General features: G+C 35.4%; 1 protein-coding gene across 2 annotated transcripts in view; it reads right to left on the bottom strand.

Annotated features, from left to right (window-relative positions):
* cacng6a (calcium channel, voltage-dependent, gamma subunit 6a) overlaps positions 1-25,597 on the bottom strand; it is a 46,291-nt gene continuing 20,694 nt past the window's right edge. The window contains exons 1-5 of one of the 2 annotated variants that reach the window (XM_056480423.1): positions 8,765-9,063; positions 5,750-6,493; positions 5,590-5,664; positions 3,374-3,511; positions 1-496 (exon numbers count right to left, since the gene is read on the bottom strand). In XM_056480423.1, the coding sequence (XP_056336398.1) occupies positions 276-496; positions 3,374-3,511; positions 5,590-5,664; positions 5,750-6,149 (834 nt within the window). In that variant the 5' untranslated portion in view covers positions 6,150-6,493; positions 8,765-9,063 and the 3' untranslated portion in view covers positions 1-275. Of the gene's footprint in view, positions 497-3,373; positions 3,512-5,589; positions 5,665-5,749; positions 6,494-8,764; positions 9,064-25,597 lie in introns of those variants that run through there. The other variant, XM_056480424.1, reaches the window with a different exon arrangement.

The raw sequence follows: 25,597 nt of genomic DNA, 5'->3' as shown, positions 1-25,597 counted from the left end.
GACAAATGTTGAATGCAATTTATAAACATTGACTGAACTAATAAAAAGAACAGTTCAACCAAAAATAAAGCACAATTAATTTTACACCAAAAAAGCTATCGAGCTATTCCGTTATACTGTAGTTTCAAGCTTATATGGATTTTTATATTTAAGCTGGATGATCCCATCACAGAAAAGTTCCAATGTAATAATCTGCAAGAATGTCTGCCCAACCTCCTGCTGTATAAATCCCAGGATTAAATTGGTTGAATAAGTGCGCTTTAGCCTCCACTCCACTAGATATCACTGTTCTTCTTAGGAAAGCACTTTTCCCACGGACTGTATGGAAGAGCAAGAACCAAAAACAAGGCTCCAGCAACAACCACCAGAGCTCCAGCACAGCCTACACACGTCACCGACCATGACATTTGATGCCGGAGAGGTATGGATTGGTCACTTGCTAAAAATGAAAGCACTGACTGGTGGAAAACTATAAGGCCGAGGAAGATTAAGACACCTGTTGAGAGACAGAGAGGAAAAAAGGAACATTTAAATATTTGCAAATTAACGTTAATTTGCCTTACTTTTACCAGAATTAACCAAGTTTTTATTTTAAAAATCATTTGTGTTAGCATACACTGTCACCAATAGCATACATTCTTAGCTTGATTTCTTGCTTTTAAAGGTAATGATGTTAATAATGCTGAGCTGCTGTGGGTGTAATTCCCGGGGAGGAACGAAGGGGACATGTCATAATTGTGTAAGTAGATAAAAAACAAACGCAAAAAAAGCATTTAGGATCAGTTGAGTTCCCCCTCCCCTGCCTCACAGTGGTTTGGCCCACTGCCTGCTTTGCTAGTTCATCTCACCTACTCTACACATGAGAAAGGTGAGTGGCTGCGGCTCAATTAATGTTGAACTCCAGTAAGGAGGGTATTTTATTCACTTTAAATAAAGCAAATCTCTTTGATGTAGTTGATGCAGATTCATTCATAAATTAGCTGCTGCAAAAATGCAAACTACAGATGTAATGTTCCATAAATCCGTTATATTAGCGATTATCATTTTGCTTCGTACTGTACACCTCAATGTATTATCAAGACTCACAGGATATTATTATTATTATTTTTACTACTACTATTATTATTACTGCCTGTATTTTCTTGACTCTCAAAGTGCTGGTTGTCATTGGCTAAAAATGTAAAAAAAAAAACACCATGGACCATGTGTTTTTTTTTTATAATTATTTTCGGGGTTTTCACGTTTATTGGATAGGACAGTAGAGAGTATTGACATGAAAGCATGGAGAGAGGGGAGAGAGGGGAATGACCGCCATAGGACCGCGAGGCATAATTGAACTCGGGTTGCCGTGAGCGCATTTGTCGTGAGTGCATTTGTCGACGCACTAATCACTACACCACTGGCGCTGACTATGGACCACATGTTTTAACTAAAAATCTTCTGTATTGTTCCACTCAGGAGCGGACTTAGTGATTTGGGGGCCCTAAGCAATTCCAGGTATGAGGCCCTAGCATTTTTGAAAAATAAACTGTTTGTTAAAAAGTATATATATATATATATATATATATATATATATATATATATATATATATATATATATATATATATATATATATATGTGTGTGTGAAGTATGTTTTATTTTAATATCTAAAGGAACCTTTATCTTCCTAATGTACTATTAACAGGCAATAAATTCACAAATAATGTTTCGGACAGGCAGCAGGATTTGTTTGTCATATTTCTATCCCCCTATCTCACTTTTGCACTCTTTACCTGCCTCTTCTCTGATCGCTGGCAGACTGCTGTCACTAAAAATCTCTGTGATTGTGAACAACAGCAAGAAAATAATAAACGGTCCATTAAAATTATTACATTTAAAACAGAGGAGAAGCAGATCAGTTTGACTATAACAAATACCTCACGCTCACGGTCCTGAAACATTAGCCGTTGGTATGCAGAGGAATTATCTGCTCTCAGTGTTGCAGGTGTGAGAGATGGCTGTGTGGCACTGTGCAGCGCTCTGAGGCGGGGGAGAGACCGACAGCCTCACCCGCAGCTCGTCGCGAAGAGTAACGTTAGGAGTGGCACGGACACATGAAAGTCTCTAAAAATCTCCAGTAACACCTAAAAACATTTGCTAGTCTCTTTTTTTTTTTGAAGATTTGGTGATGGGGTCTAAAAATGTCACTAGGTTTGCAACACTGATTGGCAGTGTATTTGACTGAAGCGCTGCTCTCACACTTCTCGCATGTGCAGTATGGAAGAAACATTACATTGATTGACATTGACATTGATTCATGAGGGCCCCCGGTTTGTCAAAAATTAATAACGTTAAAATCTTAAAAAAACAGTTATAGACAGATTTTACAACATGCAATAGAAAATGTATAAAAGAGCTATATGATTAATATAGGCTTCCTGGCATTGGTTGGGAGCTCCTAATTCCTTGGGGCCCTAAGCAGCTGCTTACCTTGCTTAGTTAAGTCCGCCGTTGGTTCCACTCAAGTAAAAACGGGCTAAAGGCGGGTAATTTATTAGCAATTTTTCATTTTTTTAACAGTAGTTTATCTGAATCTCTTTGAATTATGTCAATGAATTGCTTTGCTTTTCTGTTGGGCAAACATTTGTTTCAGAAAAAGCAGTTTTATTCCACAATCACAATGTTCTTTTTGGATGATTGAGCGTATCGAAATGGTGGAGAAATGTGTATTGTGAAAAAATAATGAAACAACTTTATAGGCTACAGCTCCATTCATAAATTTGGCTTAAACAAAAGATTTAAAACTAAAAATCTATCATTGAAATCAATCCGTATTATTCTGCAAGGATGCATTACACTTATCAAAAGCACTCAAAAAAAGAACAATATTTGTTGTTTGTTTAAACTACTCATTAAAAATACGCTGAAACAAGATTTAGTTTTTTTATTTGAGGGGCAATGTAATTTATGTTCAGTCGACTTAAATTTAAGTAAGCTAACTTAATTCAGTAAACATACTGCATAACGATATTGTATATAATGATATATTACTGAGCATGAGAATATATGACGAAAAAAAATACCAATCTTATCACACTCAAAAAAAATATATATATTTTTGTTGCTTGTTTAAACTACTTATTTAAAATGATCTGAAACAACACAGATCTTGAGATTTGTTTGGAACTGTTGTAAATTTTTGTAATTGTAAATATGTTCAATCAACTTAAATTAGTTAATCTATTTGTGGGACAACGTGAATTATTTCTATGGAACCCTGCATTTTTTACATTGCATTTTTAGCATAGAAATGTACATAATGTGCCTTGAATGGACTTGAAGTCAAAAGTAAATAATATTAGTAAATATGATAGTCAGTAGTAAAAACTTACCTGAGAGTATGAAGCAAACTGCGGCTGGCTTCAAGAAGAACTGAACACCTTTGCTTACTGCCATGATAATGCAGATCGCTCCCATCACCATCAGGAAAAGACTAATAATAGCAAACATTGCTGATGCAACTGTCAGATCTGAAGGGGAAGAGGAATTTTCATCAGTTAACATCACTAATATGATCCAATGAAGCACACATAGAGCTTATTTAACAGAACTTTAACAGGACCAGAACATTCATTTTGCTCATGTATGTATGTATTTATTCATTCATTATAATGATCATAGATATCCTGACAATTATTAACATGTATGCATAAAGGTTTATTAATTACAGTGCCTACTCTGAAAAAGTAAAATAAAATAGACTTTTTTGAATCAGTCATAATCAGGCTGCCTTGAGCTCTCAGATGGAGTTTTTTGATGACATTTTCAAAAAATAACCATTCAGTCTTTATATTAATACACTTGTAGACCATTTGCCCATGCATTAACATTAGTAAGATTAGACTGTCAGGAAACACTAAACAATAAGGTTCTCTTAACTAACAGTAGGAAATGCAATAATAGTAGTAAAGTGTTTATTTGTCTTCGAGATTAGTAAATTACATCTACAGTAATTGACATCAAAGTTATCAGAAAATTTGGCATGTATAATTTATAAACACTAAGGACAAATATGTATTACAGTTTTTTTTTTTTATTAAAAGTCATAGAAACCATTAAAACAAATATGATAAGTCATTTTTTGGCCATTGCTCCTTATACAAAATAATGTTTTATTACTATCGCTTATACACTACCTGACAAAACTCTTGATGTCAATACCAGTTGTAAGAGCAACATATAATAACTTGACTAAGTTGATTATTTGGAAAAGTGGCAAAAGGTAGATTTTTCAACTAAATCATCTGCATCCCAAATCATCACAAATACTGCAGAAGACCTATTAGAACCTGCATAGACCCAATATTCACACAGATATCAGTCAAGTTTGGTGAAGGAAAAATCATGGTTTGCAGTTACATTCAGTATGGGGCCATGCAAGACATCTGCAGAGTGAATGACAACATCAACAACCTGAGGAATCAAGACATCTGTGCTGCCCAATACATTACAAACCAGAGAAGAGGGCAAATCCTTCAGCAGGATAGCACTTCTTCTCATACTTCAGCGTCCACATCAAAGTTCCTGAAAGCAAGGTGCTCCAGGATAGGCCAGCCCAGTCACCAGATATAAACATTATTGAGCATGGCTGGGGTAAGATGAAGGAGAAGGCACGCTTTCTTTGGCATTCCAGATGACTTTATTAATAAGTTATTTGAGTCATTGCAGTATGGATCATTTGAGTATGGATGCAGTCCTCCAAGCTCATGGGAGTCATACACAATATTCATTCTTTTTCCACTGCACCATGACTTTATATTCTATACTGGACATTATTTCTGTTAAGTGACAAGACTTTAGTCTAAGCAAAGTCAGACCTTACTGTCCTAATAAAATAATTAAAAATCAAAGCATGATCATATTTTATTTTGGTAAAATATGCGTAATCCTGAGGCGTTTGCCTTTCACGTAAGCCACTTCTGATACCAAATGATCAACCAGAAATCAAGTTATCATTTCTACAAAACTTTTGTCAGGTAGTGTAGGCATTGATCTTAATTGTACCACTGTCCTCCTCTGCAGACACGTACAAAAGGAAAATGTCATTCAAAGTGTTTCTGCAGACTGTTTTTATGAAGTGTGATGATAAAAAAAAATTAATTATTATTTTTTTTTATCATCAGAAGTTGGTTACAATCACAACTGTGTTTAAACCCCTAATAAAAGGGATTTTTGCATAAAAGGTTAACTTTAACTTCTCTTTCATGCCAACTTTAAGCATAATGAGTTGACATGACATAAGGGTGAGTAAATGATGACAGAAACTAACCTTTGAAAGATGAAACTCTGAGGTAAAATGATTTTGAAATTTTAAACAAAAATTGGAAGAAGACACCATAGGAATCTATTTGCTTTTAAAAGCCTGTTGTTTCCGACCTTCATTTTACTGACTTCAAGTCATTACTTAGACTTTTTTGTTCCTCAAGATCTAAGCGTCACATTTTGATGAGAAATGTGTATATGTGGTCAGCACTCAGTGACGACACAAAGAAAGCAGCATTAGTGCTATGAGATCTAAAGATAGAGAGGGGGATGTGGGATGACTCACCCTTTTCTGGCGTTTTCTGAAATAGGACAATGTTCTCTCCAGTGGTGTAGAACTTAAAGAAGGTGCAATTGGATTCTATAATGGGATCCACACAAGGTGATGTTATTCCAGGAGATGATTCATAATTCAAACTCTCCAGATATTCACACCAAAGTCTTACCTCCCTGTAAATGCAAAGGCCCACAGACCTCCAGCTTTGGATCCACATCTGAGACCTCGATCATCTTGGTGCAGCATTTCCATAAGCCATAATGTGCTACCAGACAAGTCTGATTGTTATAGAAGCTCTTGGATGGTGCGAGTTCCACCCAAAACTCTGTTCCCACCCCGAGGACGGTAAGCATGATGCCGGTTATGGCCAGGAATAATGTAAGCTTGATTTTGCCTTCTTGGCTTTCGCTAATTCCATCTCCAGATCCGGATTGTGTTCTGTGTCGTCGCTTGCGTCCTTTGCCTCGTGATCCCAAAAATCCTTCCAGTCCTCCGGATGGTTGGTGGACCCCAGCTGAGGTGTTCCCAGACCTTACCTCTTCCTCCTGCACGACGAACGTGGACCACATGATTGATTTGCTTTTTTACGAGACCCAGATAAGTGAACGACAGGCAGCGGCTTATTTTGAAAGGACATTAAGTCTTCTTAGATGGTTGAGATCCAAATACTCAGACAAGCAAAGACAGTTAATGCTGTTAGATTGATCCAGAAAGATCAATCTAGTTCAGTCGAATGTGTGTATAATGTAGGTAAGAGTGGCTTCATCAGAATATGCGATTGTGGATGTTAATAATAAAGACATTTAGCATTGATTGATAGTTGAAGGATGCTGGGAGGCATTGGCCATTTATGCTGGCGTTGAGAGCTTAAAGATGGAAATGATGAGATGATATGCTGGTCAGGTTGGTTACTCTAGAAATGAAGAATAAGATGAATCAGAAAATCAAAATTAAGAGGTTTATGAAAATGTTAAACACAATCGGGATGTTGGTTATTGACAAATGTTTCATGATATGCTTTGTATTGCAAATTGGTTCAATACATTGCAGTATCATAACTAGATCATTACAAGCAATTAATTTAAAACGTTTTCTCTCTCTCTCTCTCTCTTTAGACTGCACTTTCTTTTCATTTTTTCGGTATCACTTTATTTTTATGGTCCCTTTAACGCATTTTGTTGAATTTAAGTCATATTGCATCTACATGCCAGGTAATTCTCAATAGATTGTACGCTCTCAGAAATAAAGGTACAGGAGCTGTCACTGTGGCAGTACCTTTTCAAAAGATACATATTTGTACCCAAAGACTCCACAGTGGTACCTTAAAGGTGCATATGAGTCCCCAAATGTACCTAAACAGTACCTTTGAGGAACCATAATGAGCTCTTCAGATACAAATATGAACCTTTTGAAAAGTTACTGCCCCAGTGACAGCTCCTGTACCTTTATTTCTGAGAGTGTAAGTAGACTGTTAGGTTGGGGTTAGGGTTAGTGTTGACATGTACTTGCAAAATTTCTTATAGTCAGTTAAATGTCTGTTGAAGGAGCAGTATCAGCAGATATTAAGCAGACAGTCTACTAATACTCAAATAAGAAGTAATTGGCATGTACATGTAGTTGCAATGCAACTTTTAGTCAACAAAATGTGTAATAGGGACCATCAAAATGAAGTGTTTCCCATTTTTGTTGTCTGTGTACTGGTAAAAAATGTTTCTTGAGCACCAAATTCATATAGTATAATGATTTCTGGATAATGCGACAAGACTCAGGTAATAATATTTCACAATATATTTATGTATTTTTATATAGGCTATTCGTCATATATAACAATAACATAACAATGCTGAACGTACAGTAAGTGACTTCTGTAAAAATACTGATATATTTAATCATATTGTAGCCAGCAAAATTGCCAAAATAGTCAATATTTGACATTCTTGGGTGCTTTCACACCTGTACATAATTTGTTTTTGTTCCGAATCCTTGTTTTAAACCATTTTTCGGAACAAAACAATGAATCTACAGTTGTGTAAGCACCCTAAGAATCTCAAATATTGACTATTTTAGCAATTTTGCTCACTAAAATATGCTAAATGTATCAGAACTCATGGAAGTCACTTACTGTACACTCAGCATTGTCAAGCTAACCTGCTGTTATAAATGACGAAATAGCCTAGTCTGAGTATGCTCTGCTGCACTGTGAGTTGACCAATGAGTTGACCAATGACATTAAAGTAGGCGGGGGCTTATGGTTCACGCAAACGTCAGTGTGTGAAGCACCAGTAGATGTTGAAAGAAAATTACTTAATATTTGATCGCTGTTTTACGATAAACATTGTTAAAAGACATACAGTAATACTCAAATAATGTAAACCACTCGGTTTTTTACTTACATTTCGCCATTTTTCATTAAATAAGGCATTATTTGCGTAATGCAGTTCCTAGCTGAAAGTGACGAGACAAGAAAACCTGATACATACACGTTCAAATACACATTTAATACAAGCTAAGTGAACGTGTGTATTATTTTTTAAAAGTTTGTTCTATGTCTTTATATAAACATGGTCAATGTTTGCAGCCATTTTCTGTTTTGAATGTAGTCCACTGACCTATATACTGGAGATCAGTGATCAGACCCTTCAGCACTACTCACAACAACAACAATAATAATAATATTAATGATGATAAAAATAACAGTAATAATAATAATAAAGGTGGAAAACCACCAGTATTAGCTTTTTCTGATGTTAAGTAATTCTGAAAACGTATTAAAAACACGGACTTAAGTTTCAAAGTAAATATTCAGATCAAAATAAAATGTTAATTAACATTTTACACTGCACAATTGCAGTGCTGGCAGAGACTCTGTAGATATACAACACGCGCATATCATATATCTAAAAATATGTCATGCTGTTCTGATTTACCTCTATTAAATTAGTGTGAAGTAAATACTAGCTTAAATATTTTTTTAGGGATAACCAGAATAACACATTTGAGGAATAACCAGACCTGTTAAAACTGCCCTGATTATTTAGTGTAAAAAGAGAGACAGGCACATGAAACATGACATATAAGATCCAGACTGACAAGAATTAAAATTTTGCAGTGACAAAACCAATTGTTATGCCTTTTAATTGTAGCTTAACATTGTTGACACAGCAAGCACAAAGAAGCAGCTGACCTGTCAAAGTGTCGAATACGTGTAGTAGGCCGGTTTGCAGAGGGGTTTTCTCTGAGACGGACTGAAAGTACGTAACACAGGGGTTTAAAGAGGGTGGACGTGAATATGACACACTCCTCATATCAGGGTTGGGAGGTTGTTTGCTTCTGAAAAAGATCACGCCCATGTCCAGGCATGATTTTTTTTCTTCTTTTTTTAGGGTTGCTGGCACCAGGTCTGGATCTGTCTGTCAATTGTTACTTCATGATTGCTGTTGCTGCGTCTGAGAGCTTTCAGTGAGCGTCTCTATGCCAGCGTGGTGTTTGTATCTGCTCATGCGTCGCTATGTGTTTGAGTACACGCATGAGCATTTCTTGATTCTATTTTAGAAAGCCACCTGTTAATGACATTAAAAAGCATGGCGCAGAGCCCTCTCGAGAGTTGAGGTTATGGGATACATGTGTGTGTGTGTGGGAGCTGGTGAGGTTAATTCTGGGAAAATGAGGCCTGGAAGTCCTAAAGCAGTTTCAGTATCAGTGTATCAGGCTTAGCAGTTTACTTTGTGTATTGCTTGCACAGCACAACTAATGAATCTTTTACATGATGGCATAATACAATATTCAGACTTTATTTTAGTTTAGTTTAGTCGTTGCATTTTACCGCAACTTATGTAATAGAATTTTAATTATTTAGAATATTACAATGCATAAAATTGGCTTTAAGAGTCTCTCACACAAAAACCATGCCAACCTACTTAAACAAATCAGTTCAACAAATTTGTATTTTATTTTATAGCATTAATGAAGAATTATTTGTTTCATATGTAAATGTAAATTCTATTTTATTGTACTTTATTTTGTTTCCTTTTTCGTTCTATTCTATTCCATTTCATTTAAAGCGCACCCATGGTGAAAATCAACTTTTATAAGCTGTTTGGACAGAACTGTCCAGTATGTATAGTGTGTCCACAGTCATATTGGAATGATATAAACCCAACAAGTCTCTTTTTAAAAATTTACTGATGTTAAAATGGTGATTTTAAATAGTGATCCCAGTGATTTTGAGGCCCACCTCAACGTGGCATAGGATTGTGGTTTTCCCCGCCCACCGAATTATATTGACAGGTGCCATGTCTCCATAATAACATGGATACACATGTCCACAGAACATTTTTTGCAAAGAAATGCATTTACATGTGAATTTCTTTTTCACTTCATCATTTAAATATATTTAATTGTCATTTGTTTTATTGCATTTTAATTATTAAGATGATTAAAATGCATTAAACTGGTTTTAAGAAATTCTTAATTAATGCATATCTGTTATATTTTCTTTTCTTTTACTGCATTTAATTTCACTGTGTTTTATGGCATTGCATTTTAATTAATATATTCTTTTGTATTTGATTTAACAAAGCTGCTGAAACAAAGCAAATTATTTTTATTTTATTCATCTGGGGATCTGCTTTCATTAAAGCAATCTCTGTTTTTAAAATATTTATTTTATCTGTTATCTGAATGAAAGTCTTAAGAAAAAGTGTGATCGTTTATAAAACTGGAGCTTGCAAATTTGCTAACAATGACTTCATGGCTAGCTAATAGTTCGTTTTGATAAATAGAAAGGCTGGGGCTTCCAAATAAGTAATTCAATTTAAGATAATGAAGACAAAAATCATTTGGAATAACAAACACATATAAAAAATTCACAATAAGACCAACAGCACATTATAAAATGTAAATAGTGTCGCTTTAGTCAAATGGAAATGAACACTAGGGCAATGTTTACTAAGAACGCAAACAGAAACGTCCTTGATGCAAGATTTCACTGACAGCTAGTTAGGGTAGTTAAGTAGCTATTTACAGACGCTATGCAAAAGTGAGTTATGTGTATTAGCCAAATTTGAAGTCCTCTTTTCATGTCATGGGTGACTTGTTGAATGAATGATGACCATGGACAGTTCACTACAGTTCAGGGTCCCTTGAAACAAAAACATTTGCATTTGTATTTATTCATGAACTTTTTAATCAAGGTTGTAGATGCCAGACCTTTTTAATTATTGTGTTCCAATGTCTCTGATGGCACTTGTTTATTCATTTGACATCCGTGAATTAATTTCATGCACTTTGGCTACTGTTAAATGATGATGGTATGAAGCTGTGACATAACGTAATCATATATTCAACGTTTACACTTTCCACTAATTCATTTGTCGCGCTTGCTTCCATTCCTTTTATGTTCACAACAAGAGTTCAGCAATGTACTTTTAAAATTAAAGTTTTACACACACAGTCTTTTCAAATGTATGCATATTATTTTGCTTGAAAATCACAGACATCAAACTTATACCAGAGACATAGTATAAATACATGGCAAAACACCATTCATTCATTCATTTTCTTTTCGGCTTAGTCCCTTTATTAATTTGGGGTCACCACAGCGGAATGAACCGCCAACTTATCCACTTATCTTATCTTATTATCTTAATTTACGCAGTGGATGCCCTTCCAGCCGCAACCCATAACTGGACACACTCTTACACACTCATTTACACATATACACTACGGACAATTTAGCCTACCCAATTCACCAATACCACACGTCTTTGGACTTGAGGGGGAAACCGGAGCACCCGGAGGAAACTCATGCGAACATTGGGAGAACATGCAAACTCCACACAAAAACACCAACTGACCCAGCCGAGCCTCGAACCAGCGACCTTCTTGGATTCTCGATATTTTGCTTAAGATTTAAGTACACTTTAGTTTGTATACAAGAATACAAATAGATATGTATACACAAGGATGTGTGTGTGTGTGTGTGTGTGCGTGCGTGCGTGTATGTATGTATGTACTGTATGTATGTATGTATGTATGTAATGTATGTATGTATGTATGTATGTATGTATGTATATATATATATATATATATATATATATATATATATATATATATATATATATATATATATATATATATATATATATATATATATATATATATATATATACACACACACACACATATATACATGCATACACACACATAAACAAACAAAATTACAAAAGAAGAAATGTTTTTAAAAAGTACTCACATAAATTAACAGCAGTCCTAACGGCGTCTGCTCTGATTGGCTACTGAGATTTTGATAGACAGCTCTCTGTCCTGATTGGCTTGGAGAAGTGCTTCATGTTTTGTTTGCATATTAGTGATGGCATAATTAAGTTATGGGCAATATTTCATGTGTCAGCCAATGGTGTAAAGTAACAAACAAATACTCAAATTGTTGTAATTGAGTAGGTTTTCTGAGAAATTGTCATTTTCTAGGTAGTTTTAAAAATGTGTACTTTTACTTTCCCTTGAGTACATTTATAGTGCAATATCGGTACATACAGTATACTCCACTACTTTTCTTAAACCAGCAGTGTAGCTGACGCTGATTGGTAAGCTTGTATTTTTGTTTATTGTTTTGTATTTCGTTTTTTGAATGTGTATTGGTGTATGTTTATGTTACAAATTCTTTGTTTCTGATTGGCTTGAGTCGGAGGTCACGTGATCTTTCGTGATTGATTTAACCTGTGAGAGTTTGTATGGATAGCAAAGTGAGATCTCAACGTAGGCACCTGTTAAATGCTCCTGCTTATTCTACAGCTGGTTATCAGGCCAACACGGTAAACTACACATTGTTGTATATTATTTGTTTATTTTGATGTCCTTTTTGATTGTGTTTCTGTAAAACATTCGGTTTGTTTGTTAATTTTTTAGTTTTCACAGTGTTCAATAAATGAAACGCATGGATATCAGTATTTGGAAGCATGGACTGTTTTAATAACCAGCGGGTAGCTACATGCAGTCACTATTTTTTCTTGTCTCTGGGGATTGGCTGAGTAGTCTTGTGATTCCTGTCCAATCAAATTGCACATAGAAGGTAAATCACATCATAATGAACTACCTTGAGACATGGGTGATGTATAATTGCAGCAAACTGTTTGGTAGCATTAAAAGTGTCCAAGAAGATGTCCAAAATCTTTACACGCACTGACCCACAGACTGTTTAAATGCATGTCATTGATGAGAAGTTGATGGATGTTTACTGTATTAGGACTAAAATGTACTTAAACAGCCAGCAGGCACAAGATGTCAACATGACCTCCGATTGATGTTGTACCCCCACGTCGTGGGGACATTGCATTTTGTTTGGAAATGAAAATCACATCAGAACCCCAATGACCAACGTCCAACCTAAAATCAACCAAATATCAACGTCTAATGATGTTACAGCTTGATGTTGTGTGGACGTTACCACTATGATGTCTATCAGATGTTGGATTTTTGTTTGCCATACCTGACGAATAAATGTCAGTATTTGACATCAATATGACGTTGGTTTAAGATGTTGGCTCTACGTTGGATTTTGGTCATTTTCTAACACAACCTAAATCTAACCTGATATTAACATCTTATGACATTGTGAGGTTGCAGTAACTAAATAAATTGTGAGTATTTAGTACAGCGAAATTAAAGCAATCCTTACAGAAGAAAAAAAAGAAAAAGGAATAAAATATTGCACAGTATAAAACTATTAACTATTACTATTAACTAGTAAGTTTTCACATACACAAGAATATAACACAAAATTTGAAATATGTATGGAGTTTTGATGCAATACTACACAGTAATTGAATGTGAAGAGAAAGTGTGAAATGCAGTATTGCACAAAAGATGGATAAATGTTAGAGTTTCATGATATGTGAACATATTGACTATATATACATATATAAGACTTATGTATATTTTTATAGCCAATAAAATAAATAATGTCGCAAAATGTTTCATAAAACTTGCCAAAAAACTTTTGCAATTTTAGTCACAATTATACGTTTTTTTTTTTTCTTTTACAAAATCCTGGAGGGACTGACCTATCTACAGTATCTCCATGTGGACATATCTTTTTTCGGTGTGTGATGAGTTTGCTCGGTAGCTCACTTTATACGGTATTGTGGTGCAGATTCCTCAGGTTCACTGAAGCACAGTTCCACAAAATAGACAATTCTATTGAGACATTCTTATTGCTCGGAATATGTGTAGTGAGCATGTCTAAGGCTGTTTCTCAATGTGCGTTCTTGTCTGTACTTGTGTTCTTGTGTCCAGGCAGAGGCAGAACATTTCATAGGTAAGATTTCGTTTTTTTTTACGTTTTTGTATGTTATGAACTTTTGTGCTTAACAAGTAACGTTATTGATGATAATACAGTCTCTTACTGCATTCACCATAAGGCAAAGTAGCACAAACTCGCACTAAATACTAGGCTTATGCTAGTTTTGTTGAATAAAATAAGCAAACAATGTAAATGAAATATGACAACAAGATCCTGCAGTGCCAGAAACTTGTGTTATTGTCGGCTAAGTGAATGAGTCGTTTATAACGGAGATTCATTCACAATCGAATCGCTTCCTCCGTCAGAATGAGAAGTGAAAGCAGGAGAGGGGGTGTGTTTCAGGACAGGATTAGATCAAATTAAACAGGGAGGGGGGATAATACATTTTCTATGCACACAAACACATACTCTTTGTCAGCAATGCCCGTGCGGTCACATCCATCGATGTAGAAATGTGATGTAAAATTATAATTTTCATAACTAAAAAAAAATTTGCATACTGACCACCGGGAAAACTCCCAATTATAGATATAGGTGTATATGTCTATATCTCTGGCTCTGGATGGCCACAGTCCTCCACTGCACCTTGGTCCCACATTAATTTCAAAGGACCGCTACCCTGTTCTAAAATGGCAGCTCTATTGATGCATCCCTTCTAATAGACAACAACAGGGTAGACGACATTTAAATGTAAATATCTATCGCCAAGTACAGATAAAATACCCGGATGTGTACTTGCTCCGCCTCTTTTGCAAAGAATGCTTTGAAAGGTGACTTGTGCGAACTTACAAAGCACAGGTTTCCCAGAATGCATTGCAGCATAACCAGCTAAAGCTAATGGCGAAGGAGAAAACCCAAACGGTTTTAAAAATACTCCTGTGTTGTGTAACAAATAAAGTTTTAAGAGTTTTTGAGGCGAGAATGTAGTACTTTGTGTACTTGTATTGATTAAAAGCCACTGTGTTTATGCACTTTATTAAGGTGTTCATTTTGAAAGGTTGCACATTTGTAAATGTATATGTAAAAAAAAGAAAATAAATAATTATACACATAATATATACACACACACACACACACACACATGCACACACACACACACATATATATATATATATATATATATATATATATATATATATATATATATACACACACACACACACACACACACACACACACACATATATACATACATACACATATATACACAGTTAAAGTTAGAATTATTAGCCCCTCCTTGAATTTTTTTTTCTTTTTTAAATATTTCCCAAATGATGTTTAACAGAGCAAGAAAATTTTCACAGTATGTCTGATAATATTTTTTCTTCTGGAGAAAGTCTTATTTGTTTTATTTCGGCTAGAATAAAAGCAGTTTTAATTTTTTTGTATATATATATATATATATATATATATATATATATATATATATATATATATATATATATATATATATATATATATGTGTGTGTGTATATATATATATATATATATATATATATATATATATATATATATATATATATATATATATATATATATATATATATATATATATATATATATATATATATATATATATATACATACTGAAATGTTGTGTATTTGAATGTAAAGCGAGTTCAGGGGTGTCCAAACTCGGTCCTGGAGTGCCGGCGTCCTGGATAGTTTAGCTTGTTCATTTAGAAATAAAAATATTTTGAGTTTGAATAACATTACACATTCATCCTTCCAGCCTCAACCCAGCACTGGGATATTCATGCATTGTTATTATTTATTATTATTCATAAGAAATCATTGATTATTTAAAACAATTAAATTTATTCTACTATTATTTTGGTGGATGAGCAGAATAACAGGCTCAATCACTTTTTCTCCACAATAGTAAATGGTGGCTAATATAATCTTTATTAAAAAACAGGTTTGTAGCAATGCCACGGTGAATAAACCATGACAGGTGAATTATTCCCCCAAATGTATGCTGCTGAGATGATTGTGACTTCAACATCTGTATTCAGTCCATTGAATGAATCTATGATGGGCTGACATGGGTGTGCTCTGTTGTATTATGCAGCTTTATCAGACCGACAAGAAAGGAGAGCTGGCGACTAAGAGACAGACACTTTGCTGCAGTCTTATGTGCTCAGCATGGCGATGGCTCTGCTTTTTGCACTCCCTAACCTCTACAGAGCCTGCTGCTTTACTGGCACTGACCAGTAGGTGGCGCCACTAGACAAAGAGGTCTACATGTCTTCAGAAATTCAATCAGTTTGTTAAACAAGGTGTAATATAACATCTACCTATTTTTAGATTAGCTGTCAGAGTCAGAGAATTAATCCTCTATAACAGAGGTCTCAAATTTAAATTATGGAAGTACCTGAAATGACTTTCACTGGTGGCAACTGATGGAATTAATTTTAGGTACATAAACAATACACATTTATGTATTTCATTCAACAAGAACTAAATGAATTTAAAGTGACAATAAATATGTGTTTAATACAGTAGATGTTTTTCAACTTTTAATATTTATTATTATTAAGTTTTAATTGGCAGCATGAATGTTTTTAACACTGATGATAAAACATTCTTTTTAAAGTACTCAATCAACATTGGAAATTATTTCTAAAGGATCATGTGACACTGAAGACTGGGGTAAGTTTTTATTTATTAATCTATTTTAATATTTTGCTATTTTTTTGACACTAAAGATTACATTTTAGCAATATTGGTTTTATTTTTTTTTGTCATTTAATAATTTTTAATATTGTTGTTTCGCTTTTACGTATTATGGAGACCCTGAAAGGACATGATGGTGGTGGGTGGGGGGGTAGTGCTGCATCCCAATTCGCATACTATCCGTCCTAAATAGTATTTGAAAGTATGTCCCAAATCGTAGTATGTTGAAAAGAGTATGCCAAAGCTTCCCGTATGGTTTATTATTTCTAGTAAAAACTCAGTGTAGAAGCGTCCATACTCTAACCGCTGATATTGCCCACAATACATTGCGCGGAGGACGTGAATTCGATTTAGAACTACAAACGCGGGTGAAAAGTGTAAACAAACTACAAACATAATGGATGCGCGAGATCAACCGTCAAGTAGAAAGGCTTCTGTAAAGATGTTTGTATGACTGTTAATTAATATCTAGCCCACTGGAACATGTTTTAATCGCGTTTTCTGTGTTATATTTCATCTGCAACAACAATTCTGAACTTATATAAAGACGTGTTTGGACATTAACGTCTGAATGCAGAATTATCCAAACACCTGAGGAGATTTCTCTGCATGAAAGACTCGTGAATGGGAGATTAACCTGCTGCTGCTGCTTCTCCAATAAGGTTGGAAATATTAGACGGCATTTAGAGATTTTTGGATGTAAACTCTTCATGTTCGTAAAGGCACAGTTATATATTTATTTTTTCCTATGCAAGTGTCTAATGACTTGACTCTTTTTTTCTCTTGCAGTCCACATGTTTAATGAAGCTTGAGATGGTATGACTTGAAAACTGCAATTTTCTCTTTGCATATCAGACATAGAGTAGACCAGTGTTTCCCAATCCTGTTCCTGGAGGCACACCAACAGTACATATTTTGGATGTCTCCGTTATCTGACCCATTAACTTCAGGTTTTGGAGTCTCTTCTGATGTTATGACAAGATGATTCAGGTGTGTTTGATTAGGGAGAGGTTGAAAATGTGGACTGTTGGTGTGCCTTCAGGAAGAGGGTTGGGAAACACTGGAGTAGACTAGAAACACGAACGAAAGGTTAGAAGTTAAAGCTGAAATACATAGCACACTGCTCACATATGATGTATTAATGCATACAGTCATTTTTATTTTAAACGGAAAGCAAAATAAGGGGACTGGAGTTGAGTAGCTGTCCACAAAATAAAACACAGGCTGTCTTTCCGCTTCAGGTCTGTCACAATGACTGTTTTCACACCACGACATGCCCACACATGCATTTGATGTTACCATTTTTTTTTTTTTGCCTTTCACATTTGTCATAAATCTGCTATGCAAACATTTCTCTGCTTACTGTGGCAGATGATCTGTTTTGGATTGGTCTTTGATTAGGGGAGAAATATGACACAAAACTTGTATTCATTCATTCATTCATTCTCCTTCGGCTTAGTCTCTATTTTAGAGGTCGCCACAGCGGAATGAACCACCAACTATTTTAGCATATGCAACAGATACCCTTCTAGCCGCAATCCAGTATTGGGAAACACCATACACATTCATTCACACATACACACTCATACACGACAGACAATTTAGTTACAGCCATATCACCCTGCAGCCCAAGACCGGTTACCCATTGAAGTGAGCAGGACTGAGCCTGGTCAGTACCTGGATGGAAGACCACATGGGAAAACTAGGTTGCTGTTGGAAGTGGAGTTAGTTAGGCTAGCAGGGGGCGCTCAGCCTGCTGTCTGTGTGAGTCCTAATGCCTCAGTATAGTGAAGGTGACACTATACTGTCAGTGAGCAGTGTCTTTTGGATGAGACAATAAACCGAGGTCCTGACTCTCTGTGGTCATTAAATTTATTGTAAGGAGTAGAGGTGTAACCCCTCGTGATTAAGAAGTGCTTTGAGTGTATGATAAATGTATAAAATTATAAAATATTTAAATACACATCACATTTACGTTTACAATTTCGTTGGTCCAGCCTGGATTTGAACCAGCGACCTTCTTGTTGTGAGGTGACAGTGCTAATCACTGAGCCACTGTGCTGCCCGACTTGCATTTATACCCATGCAAATGTGGAAGTCAGGAAATGCGCACTGTAAAAAAATAAAAATAAAAAAAAATGGCAGCTGCGATTGCCTGAATTTACTGTTAAAAATACAGTAGGAACATAAAATAAATGAACATATTTTCTTTTTTGTTTGTTTGTTTTAAAGTACTAACAGCTACACAACTTTGTTACACAGACAAAACACAACCATAAGAGGGTGTGGATAAGAAAGTCATACAATGAAGCAAAGCTCATCACAAATAACTTTCCCACATTAACATATAGAGGGTGCTCAGTGTGTCATTCCCACAACTACTTCTATCATGGTAATACAAAAACTAACAAGAACCATAGTAATATAAACAAAACAGCAAAAAAGTGAAGAGTCATTCAGGGAATTATAAGAAAATATTTATTTTATTTTTAAATATTTTCCAAATGATGTTTGGATGCAAGGGATTTTTCACAGTATGTCTGATAATATTTTTTTTTTTCAGGAGAAAGTCTTATTTGTTTTTGTATGTAATTATGAGGTTTAATCCAGATGGATGGGGCAACCATTACTGCATCAAAAATGGTAAAAAGCCTTGGAGTAACGATTGATGACCAACTAAACTTCTCTGAGCACATTTCTAGAACTGCTCGATCTTGCAGATTCGCACTCTATAACATCAGAAAGGTCCGACCCTTCCTATCTTAACATGCAGCTCAACTCATTGTTCAAGCTCTTGTTTTATCCAAACTGGATTATTGCAACTCTCTACTAGCCGGGCTTCCAGCTAACTCTATCAAACCTCTTTAGCTGCTTCAGAACGCAGCAGCACAAGTGGTCTTTGATGAACCCAAAAGAGCACATGTCAATCCGCTACTCACCCGTTTGCACTGGCTGCCAGTTGCTGCTCGCATCAAATTCAAAGCTCTGATGTTTGCTTACAAAGCGACCTCTGGCTTTGCTCCTTCTTACTGCTCTCACTTCTGCAGATTTATGTGCCCTCCAGAAACTTGCGTTCTGTGAATGAACGTCGCCTCATGGTTCCATCCCTAAGAGGGAAGAAATCACTTTCCTGAACTCTCGCATTCAATCTGCCCAGTTAGTGGAATGAACTCCCTAACTGCATCAGAACGGCAGAGTCACTTGCTGTCTTCAAGAAACGACTAAAAACTCAACTGTTTAGTCTCCACTTTCCTTCCTAATCTGTAACTGCCTCTCTGGCTATACCACTAACTGTACTCTCTCTCTCTCTCTCAAAAAAAAAAAAAAAAAAAAAAACATTACTAATGCTTTGATTCTTAGACTTTACACACCTGAAACTTGTCTATAGCACTTATTCACTGTTGCTCTTATAGTTGTGTAAATTGCTTCCTTGTCCTCATTTGTAAGTCGCTTTGGATAAAAGCGTCAGCTAAATGACTAAATGTAAATGTAAATACTCCAGTTAGTAACATTTTAAGCACTATTTTTAGATGGATTAGCTTGTTTGATGGTCATCAAAACCACAATTTTTGATTTACCAAAAATTTTTTTCTAAAGATTTAAAATCAAGAAACATTAAAAACTACAGTTGAAGTCAGAATTATTAGCCCCCCTTTGAATTCTTTTTTTCTTTTTTAAATATTTTCCAAATGATGTTTAACAGAGCAAGGAAATTTTCACAGTATGTCTGATAATATTTTTTTCTTCTAATAAGAAAGTCTTATTCGTTTTATTTTGACTAGAATAAATTAGTTTTTAATTTTTTTGATAACATTTTAAGGTCAAAATTATTAGCCCCTTTAAGCTATTTTTTTTTTCGATTGTCTACAGAACAAACCATCAATATACAATAAATTGCCTAATTACCCTAACCTGCCTAGTTAACCTTATTAACCTAGTTAAGCCTTTAAATGTCACTTTAAGCTGTATAGAAGTGTCTTAAAATATCTAGTAAAATATTATTTACTGTCATCATGGCAAAGATAAAATAAATCAGTTATTAGAAATGAGTTATTAAAACTATTATGTTTAGAAATGTGCTGAAAAAATATTTTCTCCGTTAAACAGAAATTGGGGGAAAAATAAATTAGTATCTAATAATTCTGACTTCAAGTATATATCATTTGAAACTAGATTATAAAAATTTATATTTCCACAAAGCTAATGCACAATTTGCTGCATGTCAAAGTTCAAGTCAGGAAAACTAATACTGTACCTTCAAAACTTTGCCATGTGGTCAACAAAATGTATTGCTTTGATTGATTGATTGGTTGATTTAATTGATCAAATTGCTTTATTTTCAATTCTGGATGAGCCATTTTTTTAATAAAAAATAAACTTTCCTCTTTTCTACTCTGCTTATAATTCGGGATGATCAGTCTAAAATGAATAGTGGCCCTAAAGGTTAATTTCCCACAGTTTCCATAATGCCTCAGTGTGTGCCATCCAAGTGTGCGCTTGTGAGTATTAAGCTTTGTCCTGACGCACAGGAGAGAAAGAGATAAAGAGATTACGGCCAAGCTTCGTACAATGAAAAACTTGTCCGTACTTCTTCCCTGTCATTCTCATTGACGCTATTCCTCTCTGTTCATTTCTCCTCAAATCCTCAGCACACGTAATGCATATACTGTAGGTAGCCAATGAAAAGTGATCAAAGTCAAGAGGCAAAAATCAAGCAGTGTACGGATGGAGAAATCAGTGCAGGAGCTGTTAATTAAGGATCAGTTACATCTGTAAGTGGATGATTACACAACACCAGCAGCGGAAGCTATTCAACTGATCCTCAACTTACAATAGGCAGCAGTTCCATTAGAAATCTTCAAAGTAATCTGGTGATATTTAACATAAAACAAAGTTTTAAATGAAAAAAAATCACAGTTGTTTACATTAATTAAAAGAATATTTACCTACATTTTTACAAATTTTCCCCAAAACAAGTTTTTAAATGTCTCATTACCACAATGGTATAAAAAAATTTGCAGTGGCTTTTTGCACTTAAATTGTAGCGTCCTCCCCAATAGATGGTCAAGACTTAGGGCCTACTCACACTATGCTATCCGAACCGTGCCCAGGCCTGTTTCATTTGAGGGGTGTGAGTGCTCTAAATCGGGCTCAGGAACAGTTCACTTGGCCGGCCCTGGCCCAGTTGGATGAGGTGTGCCAGATTGCGGTTCACTTGGGCTTTGGCGAGGTATGCTTATAGTGTGAGTGCAAAGCATGCCAGAGCCCGAAACTGAAGACGAGACGTGACTTTTACGGGATTGTTTTATTTGGATTTATTAATCATTCTTTCTGTTCAATGAACACAAACTGTCGTAGATTATTAAAGACGCAAACCCCTCACTGCACGGCTGCTGCACCTTCAGCAAACCTCCTAATTCCTGCAGCACAAGGACTTCATGATGGTTTATAAGCGTCAAAAGGGGAGGATCTGTTCGGCGAAATATTTGACTGTGTGTCACTGCATATCAAACGAATAAAACAATATAACTAAAGAAATCTCCACTGTGCTGAGCAAGAGCGCTTCTCTACTGAACAGCGCATCATCAATGACAAAACCGTGCCCAGGCCTGAATGTAATGTGAGTGGAGGCCGTCGGAGGAGACGGGAGGGGAGACAAGCATGCTAAAACACACAATATACACAACATTCTGCAAACACTAACCTTGTGCCTCCTCGGAGAGTGCTAAAGCAGGGGTGTCCAAACTCGGTCCTGGAGAGCCGGTGTCCTGCAGATTTTAGCTCCAACTTGCCTCAACACACCTGCAAGGATGTTTCTAGAAGGCCTAGTAAGAGCTTGATTAGCTAGCCCAGGTGTGTCTGATTGGGGTTGGAGCTAAAATCTGCAGGACACTGGCCCTCCAGGACCAAGTTTGGACACCCCTGTGCTAAAGCATTCTATTAAGACCTTTTCTCATGTAAAGTCTTTAACTAAAGCAGCGATCTCAGTCCACTCTTTTGCACATTTTTTTGTGAACTTTCTCACCGGAACTAACAACGCTGGGAGGTAAGTTTCAAAATAAAAGTTCCTCAGTACGAAGCATACAATGGGGTATATGCAGAAGCATGCTAATAGGACTTTTAATTTGCCAGTAACCTGGGTTAATCGTTTCCGGTGAATTGTATGCCAATGCAAAATCGGCGCGTTTAAGGTCTGTTTTCTTTAAAAATCAGCGAAATAGCATGTCTTTATTACATGAGCAATTATTTTACCCCAGTATATTCAATGGAGCTTCTGCGCTAGCCTGCTGATTCTGACGGGCGCATGCGAGTAAACGGCTTTTTGTCTCATTTTATGCTTGAGCAACTAATTGAATGCCAAAATCTGTTTAACTGGTTGTATTTGCATTACAACATTGATGCTGTAAAAGGAACCGTATAATATGGAAAAAAAACTTCACAATAACAAGTCACCGGAAGTTTATTAGTATGGGAAACACACTGGTTCGGCATATACCCTATTTCAAAATAAAAAAAGAACAACAATAACTTCAAGCAACATTCAAATCTATTATGTTTTTTTTAGAAAATAAATTGTAAAAATAGGTCATTTACATAAATAGCGTAATAATGTAAATAGCCTGTCTTGTTGGTAGAAGCTATTTATACTAACGTCAGTCAAGATCGCTCTAACCAAGGTCAAAACTGTTGCGAGGTGCCTCTATCGAGGTCAAATGCTGGTCAAATTAAGGCGCAAATATTTGAAAAAATATATATATTACAATATATTATTATATTGCAAATATTACCATTAGGAAAGCAACAATTTTTCATTCATTCATTCATTCATTCATTCATTCATTCATTCATTTTCCATCAGCTTAATCCCTGATTTATCAGGGGTCCCCACAGCAGGATGGACCTCCAATAATTTTTCTCACTTTTTAAAATTATTGATTATTAAAAGCCGGCACAATCACTTTAAATTCCAAAGTGATATGTAAATGAACATTGATTGCTCTCATTACCGTAATACCCTCTGCTTTTTTCAAAACGTTGTGCAAATATGAATAAAACACAACACATAGAGTCTTCATGTGTATCTAAAAGCCAAGTACTGTTGTTCAGTGTATTAAATTAACATGAAATGATTCTTGTTGCACTTATGGTACATACGTTACAGAAATATGATTGAGGGGTTTTGGTAATGACAGTAAGTAAGACATTAAAGAAAACGTACCTTTATATACATTTCTGGAGAGCACCAAATACATCCCAGGAGTTAAGTTTTTTTGCAGTTTTTTGTTTTCGCTAATCCATCAGAGGCCGCTGTGTATGCCCTTTCAGATCTTAAATTTCTCTCGCGAGTGCCATTCGCACCTGCTGTTCTCACGTAAATCCACCAGAGGCCGCTTTCAGCTGACTGACTGACTGACTGACCAACCGACCAATCCACCCAACCCACTTCCCTAAACACAACCACCCACTTCCCTAAACCCAACCACAGTGTTTTAAAAAGCAATCCAGAAAAAGAAAAGCCCTTACGGCAGCCTGATTTTTACCACATTCTCAGATTTGACCACATTCTCACCCTGTTATTTACTTGTTTATTTTATTTTTTGCCTTCTGTCTCTGTCTTACCTGCTTTCTGGAACCGTTCTTCACTAGTCTTGTTGAATATTTGATAAATAAAAAATACTTTAGAGTTGGATATTTCTAGAGCTTTAAAGCTCCCAAGAGTTGATTTGAAATTGCATTTTTATTTGATGTTTAATGTAATCTCAACCACAACATGAAGAGAGTGTGGAACATAGTGTAGCTCCTCCTTGTTTTTTAAAATAACTGCCAGTGAGAGTGGTTGAGTTGAATGAAAAGCCAATGAGAAGCGTCTTGATGGGGGTGGGTCTTGTCAGATACTAGAAATCATTTGATTGGTTATGTTTTAATGAGAAACTGAAGGTATGAGGTGACGTGAATAAAACCGTTAATCCATTTAGGCGGAAGTGACAAACTACAAGCTTTACATGTTTACACCAGTGTTATATCTTCTAAACGTGAATTTTGTTACTGTTTTGAAGCGCACTAGCTAGGTTGAGCTGAATGAAAAGCCATTGAGAAGCGTCTTGTCAGATACTAGAAAGCATTTGATTGGTTAGGGGAGCGCGGGGCACAAAGTAACGCAGGGTTAAAAGTAACACAGAGTTTTAAGGTATTTGCTCAGGGTTAACCATGGCATGCTTCCGAAGTTTTCACCACAGTGTCGGCAGATGTCTTCTTGCCAATTATAGAAAAAGTTAGACAAAATTTGGATGAGAAACACAGGAGAAACCATTTTTACAGCATAAAAGTATTTATTATTATAGTCAATATTTTTTTATTTTAAAAAAATCTGTGAAAGTACGAACGTAAAATCTTATATTGTTGTGATAAAAGATGAAATCCTTTTGAAAGATGTAAGAATCACACAGTGCACTAAATGCAGTGATGTCTAATTTTACTAAAGTTTTCAATTGCTTTACTGTAGTTTTCAACTGCTAGACATTATTGAAAAAAATGATACAGCGGGGTTGGTTGTAACAGGGTGTTACAATTAAGCCACACACTGTTGGACACCTATTAAACTAACAAAATATTTTTTAATTTTGAGTGTATTGTTGAGAACTTTTTAAATAAAATTATTTTTAATAGATTTTTTTATTTTTTTTGATAGACCAAAAAATATTTTATTGCTAATACTACAAATAAAGGCAATGTATAATATTGGATAATAATCCAAACAAATCCAAATGTGTTTATCCAATAAATAAACATACTGTGCTATGGAGATTAAAAAATAAATTGAGCGAGGTACAGAGAAAATATAGCTACTATTTAAAGTAAACTACATTTAAATTAACCGTGTAATCTGCCTTTTTAAGCATGTGTTACAACTAACCCCCTGTCTGTTACAACTTGCACCGCTGGTGGGGTAAATAGTAACATTTTTACTCCTGGCACTTTTGGCAATGCTGCACAGAAACCATAAGTCCGACGATCATACTTTCA

Source organism: Danio aesculapii, chromosome 19 (assembly GCF_903798145.1).
Source record: "Danio aesculapii chromosome 19, fDanAes4.1, whole genome shotgun sequence".
Taxonomy (NCBI): domain Eukaryota; kingdom Metazoa; phylum Chordata; class Actinopteri; order Cypriniformes; family Danionidae; genus Danio; species Danio aesculapii.
The sequence above is the reverse complement of the archived record's forward strand: the minus strand, read 5'-3'. Positions and strand labels throughout refer to the sequence as shown.